Genomic DNA, 9736 nt, shown 5'->3' with positions numbered 1-9736 from the left:
CTGTTACGCTGTGTAATCAGATCATGTTACAATCACCCAAACCAAACACCACGTAACCTGCAGTTCACCGTCAATTGAGACATGGTAGGTGCCAAGAAGTTCAATTCCTAATTGGGTACGGTTTCTTTTCTAATATAAAATAAAATACCACACCCTCTTTTTTTTCTAACTGTACACGTCTAGAAACAACATTGCAAATATAGCAATGCATAGGATCGAAGAAACAACAAATTGCACGTTTATCAATATATCAGCCTTGTTTGATATATAGCACTGCACTATGCATAAATCGGGCATAGTTGGTCATTCACATCTTAATTTTTTACACTTTAAAGGTATTTTGCAGTTCTTTTAATTTTTACAAATGGCACAGGCATCCTGCTTCTCCAGTTAAGAGGCTTGCAAGTAGCTAGGTATCTGCCTTCAGCTCAGTCACTATGGAAATCAAACTCAAGATTGTCTTTAATTTTGGCACTAATTTGTAACTCTAGTTAAGTTCTAAGTACCCACACAAGATGACGGATTATTTCCAAGAATTGGCAGTTAAAAGGAGTACAACTCATGATATGGCATTGCCTTTTTTGCAAGGAGTTACTTTTTTCTTTTCCGACATTTTGGTTTTCACATCTCTTCTCCTATTGCACCGGAGAAGAAGCAGTAGCAGCAGCCCTGTTGAGACCAGCACTTTAAACAGGAATAGTGAGATGTAGATATGAAGCGAACATATATCTATCTAGTTGATTTGATTAAATGGCCTTAGTAGCACTTCCCAGGTTCTGAATTCGACTCCCTATGGGAGCAGATTTTAGCTTGGGGTTAAAAAATCCGCTCGCCTGCCACCACGCCAAAGCATAATGGAAGGTCCTGACCCACACTCACTTAAGTAACAGCGTCCCTATGTAAGGGTGGGCCGTAAGGTTGAAGGAAGAACGCATAATAAGTTTGAAGCTTAGTCTTTCATGTTTTCTTTCTTATTCCTTCTTTTCCTATCTTTTGTGTTTCTCGGTTGGAGGTTTGGAGTCTGAGTTTCTGGCTTTGTGGCCAGATATGTTCCTTTGTGGTTGTAGACATTCACCTGTGAACATTCAAGACTGATTTTTTCCCCTTAATCTAAAAAGAATGTAAGGGTGGGCTAGGGGTTCAGAAGTTTTCTCGGCATGCGTGAGAGATCTCTTATTCAAAGCTCGGCGGTTTCTTCCCCGCAATCAGTTTTTTTAAACACAGTACGAGGAAATAAAGGCTTTAGTTTGTCTTTACACTGACGATGAATTGAGGTCGCGTGATCTGAATATCTGATGACAGGGGTAAGTTCAAGAAAAAAAATCAGGGTATTTAACGCTCCTTTGATTTCATACGCAATCCTGCATCATCAAATTAAACAACCCTTGTTGTGAATGACCATCAATCCCTTGCTCGTCAGCTGATCAGGCAACCAACTTGATATCCAGTTTCAGCATCTTTTATCTCTCTTCCAGACTACACTGCACTGAAGCTGCGAATAGTTTGTAAGTTTTTTTTCCTTTTTGGAACAATGTGACTAAATTCTTAGCTCCTTTACCTAATTCTGGCAGTGTCGTGTCTCACCTGTTTATCAACAAAATCAGCTTCTTTCATCTTTCCAGCTTCCTCGAGTGCATGATGACGCAAGACTAGGCTGCGGGGAGCAGCAACAGCAGATGTGCTTCCATTCTCAACTAGCTCGTAGGTGTCCCCTGCTGCCAGGTCCGCTCCAAACCAGAAGTGTCTGCATCCAAGCTAAAACTTTTAGAGAAAGATAACATTTCTTCGATTCTTTGGTTTCATTGGTAATACTGAGCGTTAACTGACAACAGACCAATCAGAGAACATATCACTGATGTTGTCAGTTTGATAACAGAATTCAGTATGACATTTTGATAACAGCTAGTGGTGGCGCACAATCACAAGTTACAATCCCAATTCACATCAGTTACAGCCTGAATTTAACATTCAGTCACACGATTCCTGAACTCCACTCTAAATTCACATCAATTACAATCTCCAATTTGGCATGCCTTTTTGTGCCCATACTTGCTCCCCGCACAGAGGTTTTTTGCACAACTGAAATCGAGAACAGACAGCATTATGCCAAGGCTAGGCAACACAGGCAGCAGACCCGCGCAGACCATCCGTGAAGACTTGACGGGGCTGGCTTTGCGACCTCGATGATTCGGCAGAGGCGCCCTACCGCCCTCGCACTTGCCGTGGGATGCCGTAGGAACAGCAATGTGCGTTACACATCCCTCGGATGTTCCTTGTGTCCATCAGGCTCGAGTTCTAAATTCAGCATGGGTACTTGCGCAAAGCGTCCATGGTGATTTCATCAGTCGCAAAGACCTGCACATCATTTAAACAGGAATAGTGAGATGTAAACACAGTATGAGGAAATAAAGGCTTTGTTTGACTGACCATGAGATGTGGTTGCGCAATCGGAATATCTGATGATAGGGGTAACTACAAGAAAATCAAGCTATTTGATGATCCTTTGATTTCACATGCAATCCTGCACCATCAAAATAACCCTTGTTGATGACCATCAATTCCTTGCCAATCAGCTGATCAGGCAACCAACTTGATATCCAGTTTCAGCATCCTTTCTCTTCCGACCACACTGCACAGAAGCTCCGAAGAGTTTGCAAGGTTTTTGTTGGAACAATGTGAGTAAATTCTCAGCTCCTTTGCCTAATTCTGGCAGTGGCGCGTCTCATCTGTTTACCAACAAAATCAGCCTCTTTCATCTTTCCAGCTTCCTCGAGTGCATGATGAAGCAAGACTAAGCTGCGGGGAGCAGCAACAGCAGAAGTGCTTCCATTCTCAATTAGCTCATAGAAAAGCCGGAATGCCTCTGCAGCTCTACCGTCCATGCAGAGGCCATCCAGAACAAGACCGTGAACTGCAACACCCAATTCATGGTGCTTCTGCAAGCTAAACAAAGTAAACTCCGCTGCATCTACAAACTTCTTCTCCTCGCAAAGTGCTGCAATTACCTTTTCCATCTTGATATAGTAGCCATTATCATACAGACGCTTAGTAATCTTGTATGCACAGTCATTGAGATCACTTTTGAACAGTACATCGATCAGATTAGTAGAAAGATCAACGTTCTGCCGGATTTTCCTCTCTAGCATTATCTCAATCAAATCGGCAGCTTCTTTCGCACAGCCATCTTTCTTCAAAAGCCCCAAAAGAACCGAGTGGAATGTACTTGTGCTAGGCCGAAGGCCACTATTTAACATCCTGTGAAGAGCTTCCCAAGCAGATTTCATCCTTCCCTTCTGCATAAAGCCATCTATTACAGCAATATAACACTCACTGTCAGGGACAAGATCCCTCTTTAACATTGAGAGCACCAGCTCGTACCCTTCTGCAAAATTGCCCTCCTTACAATGTCCTAGTATCAACGTCTTGAATGCTTGGAAATCAACCTTGCTCCTCCTATCCAGCAACTGCCCAAACAGCACCCTGGCTTTTTTTGCTTTCCCATTCTCACAAAAGTACATAAAAACTGGGTTGTATGCTGCGACAAGTGGTACAGAACCACCTCTTTTTTTGAGCACCTCCTTCTCCAAGATCTCATCCACAAGCTCCTCGGCCCGACCAAACTCACCGCTCTCACACAATGCCCGGATCACCATGCTATAGCTTGCAGAGTCACGTCTCACATGAAGCTCTGTCATTTGATCAAACACCTTCATTGCATCCTCAATCCGCCCTACCCTGCAATGTGCAGCCATTAGCGTGTTGAACGTGCATGTGTCTGGCTTAAAGGAGTCCACCTCGAACACCTCCTTAACTAGCTCCATCCTTCCGGCCTCACAGAAGCCCTGTACCATCGTGTTGTAGGTGATCCTGTTTGGCGGCACGCCATTTGCGGCCATCATCTTGAAGAGTGACAATGCCTTGTCAGCAAGCCCCTTTGCACAGTACGCCCTGATCATGGTAGTGTAGGTGACAACATTAGGGAGGGCGCCACTTTTGCTCTCTTCTTCGCTCGCGCGCATTCCGTCGAACAGCTTGCGCGCGGTGGCCAGGTCGCCGGCTCGGCACAGAGCGGATAGCAGAGAATTGTACGTGATGGTGTCGGGGGCGAAGGCGTAGGTCTCCGGCAAGAAGCGGAAGAGCTTGAGGAGCGTGGGAGCCGACGGGCGCGGGGAGGCAGTGAAAAGCCCATGGAGAAGGGTGTTGAGGGTGGTGACGTCGGGGGAGGCGTCAGGGGAGCGGAGGAACACCGCGAGCAGGGCGGAGGCCGCGCGGCGGCGGCCCCGCCGGAGGAGCGCGGCGAGGAGGGAGTTGAAGGAATGCGGCGTGGGGGAGGGGATGGAGCGGAAGAGTGAGGCGGCGGCGCGGACGCGGCCGGCGGCGGCGAGCGCGCGGAGGAGGGCGTTGAGGGCGTGGTTGGGGAGGAGGGTGAGCGGCGAAGGGAGGGTGCGGAGGTAGGAGAGCGCCGGGCGAAGGTCGCGGGAGCGGAGGAGGTGGTGCAGCTTCCTCGCCGCCGCCACGGCCGGCGGCTCCGGCGGTGCTCCCGACGAGCCCATAGAGGTGGGGGAAAATGACGTCCAAATAAACGTGCTCGTTCTTGCACTTGTTTTTGAGTAAAATTTAGCTAATCTTGTTTTTGTCAGTAAATTTTAGAAACTGCGACAGCGTGAGCGTTGCACAAAACGAAACATATTTCTATGAAAAACATTTTTTTTGAATCGTCTATGAAAAACATAGGACCAGCTGCATCAAACATTTAAGGAATCAAGGTCTAGTAGTACATTCAAAAGGAAGCTCTAAAACATTGGTTGCGTTTAGTTCGCGAAAAAGTTTGAGTTTTAGTACTGTAGCATATTTCGTTGTTATTTGACAAATAATATCTGATTATGGACTAATTAGGTTTAAAAGATTCATCTCGTGCTAATCAGTTAGACTGTGTAATTAATTATTTTTTTAACTCTATTTAATATTCCATACATATGTCAAAAAATTCGATGTGACAGATATTGTAGGAAAATTTTTGGAAACTAAACAGGCCCATTGTTTTGGCCACAGACCACGTTGTCATTGTCACAGCAGCAGGCAAAGATGTGATCTCCCGTATGTGAAAACTATCCTGCCGTCCTGCATGTCCTCATCTCCAAGCGTCAGCGTTGTGATGAAAGCAAGCAATGCAATGCAGAGCAGCCTGTCAGATTTGATCTGCTGGGTCGTTCTGGTTCAGGCGATGCATGTCGCATCGCAGCCTGACAGATCCATCCGGCCGGGAATAAGGACCAGTTTAGTTCCCTTTACATGTAAATGCAAAAAAAAATTTGAAGGAATTTTGCCAATTTGAAGTACTAAATGAAGTCTATTTACAAAATTTTTTTGCACAGATAGGTTGTAAATCGCGAGACGAATCTAATGATGCTAATTAATCCATGATTAAGTAATAATTAGCGGATGGTTACTGTAGCATCATTGTTGTAAATCATGGATTTAGTATGTTCATTAGATTCGTCTCGTGATTTACAGCTCATCCATGCAAAATTTTTTATAAATAAACTTCATTTAGTACTTCAAATTAGTAAAATTCCTTCGCAAAAATTTGTGTTTTTGCATTTACAAGATGGGAACTGAACCGGGCCTAAATTCAGGAGAGCCCAGGACAAGGTTTCTTTCACCTGGTCAAGTCAATTTGGATCTGTGCGCTGGCTGCAGACATGAGGATGGATTCATTCAAACTGTGTTAAGACTGCTTGCTACTCGTTATCGATGCATACATTATTGAAGCCGCAACCAACTTCAGCACGTTTTTCATTAAAAGAAAGCCACAACTAACTTCTTGTTTCACACGTAACAGTGACATGTGTTTCCTATAATATCTGACACGTCTACGAGGATTCAGGAGCATGCATCTATCGTATAGCAAAAATAAAAAAATTCTTAGATAATGGAATTTTTTCGATCTCTACGGTTTAGGGTACACACTTCAATTATTACATTTTTCCAGCTTCAATCACTGGATTATCAGGAGTCAAAAAGCAAAATTAAATTTAAATTTTTTTATTATGCTTCCATTCATAGCTCGCAAACAGTTCTAAGACTACCATCTCCAAAAAAGTGCTGGGCTTCATAAACAGATCATTTGTCCTTTATTTCCAACCATGTAATATATGACACTGTATTCATTATATTGTTTCACCTAGGTAGTATGTAGAACGACATTAAACACAATCATAGCAGGTTACTTTTCAACAAGAGAATAATAGAGCATACTAGGAATTTTATGATAAATTAACAAGGTAAAATGATAATGTTTGCCCCTATTTATTACCAATATTTGGCACTAATCGATTCTTACATGTATATGCGCTTTCTAAATAGGGTAAGATGATTTTTTTTTGAAAAATTTTATTAAATGCTAGAGTGATTTGTTTTTTGGGATGATGGAGGGAGTACGCAAGCAGTTTCTTGGAGAGATGGGCAGGGGTAGAACTGTGCCTTGCCATCACTACTACAAAACAGGCCTTTGTTCCTGGCCATTTGTCCCGGCAGCCTTTGGGCCCGGGACAATAGGTGGCTTTTGTCCCGGGTCCAACGGCTAGCCGGGCCAGCGGGGGGACGGGGGCCTTTTGTCCCGGTTGGAGACACCAACCGGGACAAAATGGGAGCCTTTTGTCCCGGTTGGTGGTTCCAACCGGGACAAAAGGCCCGCGTAGCCTTTTGTCCCGGTTGGAACCACCAACCGGGACAAAAGTCCCCCCTTTTGTCCCGGTTCGTGCCTCCAACCGGGACAAAAGGCCTTGCGCCCCTTATCCCCTTCCCTCTCCCCCCGCCCGAGCCATTCAGCTCACTTGTTTTCTTGCTGTTCTTGGCTCGGGATAGAGGAGTTCTTGCTCATTTCTTCACCACATTTGTGAAGATCTTTGATTCCCCGTCCATCCATCTGCTCTAAAGGTTTGGGGCTTGTTTTTCTCTTCTTCCTTGGCTTGTATAGCTCATTTCATACTTTAGAAATAGAGAAAATGTGTAGCTAGCTCATTTCTTGGACATTTAGCTAGCTAGATTGCATATGTAGGTGTAATTTTCTTTTAGATTTAGATGAGTATATGGATAGTAGAAATTTTTAGAATGAGTGTAGATACTTCATGTGATGTACTTGTATATATGACCATATTGTGGATAGTTGATTTTTTTATTCGTGAATGAATTAATGAAATGAGTATATTATAGAATTTTTTGTATTATGAATGGATTATTTTGACACTCTAGTGATGTATTTAATCAGGCTCACATTGAAACCATCTAGAAGCTAAAAAAATCTTTATTTCGAAACAAGTATACGTCGTTAATCTCCATCCAACGGTGATGGCACTACCTTTCAGGGATACACGATGCGCTATAAGGACGTCGCAAATCGGTTGGTCGCATCACCAGCACTTCCGATTGATAAGAAGACAGCATTTGACGCAGTCAGCATGCCGTTGTTGTACTGAGAGCATATGAACGAGCATGCTGCCTGTGCCAAGTGCTGTGCCTATTAATCGTAAATGTTGGTGCTGCGACTAGCCGATTGGTGACATCTTTGTACCGCACCGTGTCCCCCCGAAAGGCAGTGTCATCACCGCAGGGTTGAGGTTACTGACATATACATTTTCAGAAATAAAGGTTTATTTTTCTTCTAGAGGGTTTCTGGATATTGAAAAGAGTGTACTCCTGGAACTGAAGGGTGTCAAAGTAATTAGAAGTTATAGAGATTTCTTTCAATTAATTAGAGATTTCTTGAGGATTAATGATACATTTCGTCTTTTTTTATATAATTTCATTGTTATTTGCAAGAGTTATTAATCTGATCATTGTAATTGTAATAGTAAATAATTTTTGCTTTGTAATGGTAAGAATTTATAATTTTGTGGAAAATAAAGGTATTTTTCAGTAAAATATGGCTTCAGCAGCTGGAGGGAGTGGCGCCGGTGGGGGTGATCGTTGTCCTTCTGGAGAGAAGGGCACAACTCGAGTAGGTCGTCGGTCCAAAAAACCTAGTGCTTTTCATAGGGCAGCGCTCCGTTATTTGGAAAAAGAATATAGAGAATGCATGGCAAGGGGCGAGGAACCTCCGTTTGATCTTGAGTATTTATTGCGGCGTTACGGTTCGTCACCACCAAACTCGGAGGTTTCAGCTCCGCCATCTTATTCTGCGCCAGCAAGAAATCCGTTAGAACATTCTGCGTTCCAACGCAAGGACGGTTGAAAACCTATGTGTTGTTGACCGAATTTTTAAATTTCATGTATAGTACTCCTTTGTTAAGTTCTGTAATGGATTAAGTACCCCTTTTAATTAATCAAGATGTATGATAGATATTGCATATCTTTTAATTATTCATGTTATGTTACATTTAGTTTAATTTAGGTTTGATATATTTTATTTATTCGATACGTGTAAAGAATTCAAATCGATTTATTTAAAATGCAGATGGACCGGCAATGGATGTACAATGCTGACCGACGTTCGAAAGAATTCATTGATGGCCTGCATTATTTTTTGTCTGTGGCTGAGGCAAACAAGCAGAATGGTTTTATGTGCTGCCCGTGTGTTCATTGCAACAATAACAAGGATTACTCATCTTCAAGAATCCTACACAGCCACATTTTCGCAAATGGTTTCATGAAAAAGTATGTTTGTTGGACGAAGCACGGAGAACAGGGGGTTACCATGGAAGACAATGAAGAAGAAGATTTTGACGACCACTTTCCCGGGAATGCTGGAATCGGTGCATTCGATGACGATATTCCCATGGAAGAGCCCGAAGTAGATGTAGCAGAAAATGATCCCAGCGACGATCTGGGGCAAGCATTGCACAATGTGCAGTCAGACTGTGAGAGTGAAACGGAGAGGTTGAAGTTCCAGAAGTTGTTAGAGGACCACCATAAGTTGTTGTACCCAGATTGTCAAAATGGATTTAAGAAACTTGGCACCACCTTGGAGTTGCTGCAATGGAAGGCGACAAATGGTGTATCCGACAAGGGATTTGGTGAATTACTCAAACTTGTTAAAAAAATGCTTCCTAAGGACAATGAATTGCCTGCCACAACGTATGAAGCCAAACAACTTGTTTGTCCTTTGGGACTGGAAGTGCAAAAGATACATGCATGCCCCAACGACTGCATCCTCTACCGAGGCGAGTACGAGAATTTGGATGCATGTCCCGTATGCAGTGCATTGCGTTACAAGATTAGAAAAGATGATCCTGGAGATGTCGAGGGGGAGCCTCCCCGGAAGAGAGTTCCTGCGAAGGTCATGTGGTATTTGCCTATAATACCACGTTTGAAGCGTCTGTTTAGAAATAAAGATAATGCTAAGTAACGCGTGCCGCCGCCCAGAGCCGCCGCCGCCGCCGTAACGCCCTTGCCACCATCCCCTGCTCGCCGTCGACAGTATTTAAGCTTCAACAGTATTTCAGTTGTTTTCTTTGCTTGTTGGCAAATAGATCTTGCTATTAATTCTGAGTTTGTCTCTGTTAGAAATGCGATAGAAGTGTGTTCAATCAGGGCACATTAAATTTCAGAGGCTTTTAGTTTGGATTTATATGCATATATCACTGTCATTATTTAGAAACGGATGTTCAATCAATGCCTTCTGATACAAAATTTGCCAGTGAATAGTAGATGCACATGTTTTGTCACAGTGATAAGTGAGAAACAGCCTCTTCTTTGTAGCTAATCGTTAGATCATAAAGCCCACACCGCGTACCCA

The 9736-nt window shown here is 43.3% G+C and overlaps 1 protein-coding gene across 1 annotated transcript; it reads right to left on the bottom strand.

The window, feature by feature from the left end:
- Positions 1–1847: 1847 nt before the first annotated feature.
- On the bottom strand, positions 1848–4562 carry LOC120704872 (pentatricopeptide repeat-containing protein At1g02060, chloroplastic-like). The gene is made up of 2 exons (XM_039989439.1): positions 2428–4562; positions 1848–2355 (listed from the first exon to the last, which is right to left on the bottom strand). Exon 1 carries the CDS (start codon positions 4551–4553, stop codon positions 2688–2690), a length of 1866 nt encoding a protein of 621 aa, XP_039845373.1. The 5' UTR covers positions 4554–4562; the 3' UTR covers positions 1848–2355; positions 2428–2687.
- Positions 4563–9736: the final 5174 nt, after the last annotated feature.

Source organism: Panicum virgatum, chromosome 1K (genome assembly GCF_016808335.1).
Source record: "Panicum virgatum strain AP13 chromosome 1K, P.virgatum_v5, whole genome shotgun sequence".
Taxonomy (NCBI): Eukaryota; Viridiplantae; Streptophyta; class Magnoliopsida; order Poales; family Poaceae; genus Panicum; species Panicum virgatum.
The sequence above is the reverse complement of the archived record's forward strand: the minus strand, read 5'-3'. Positions and strand labels throughout refer to the sequence as shown.

Coding starts and splice junctions, on each gene's coding strand:
- LOC120704872 (XM_039989439.1), bottom strand. CDS start 4,553: ATGGGCTCGTCGGGAGCACCGCCGGAGCCGCCGGCCGTGGCGGCGGCG.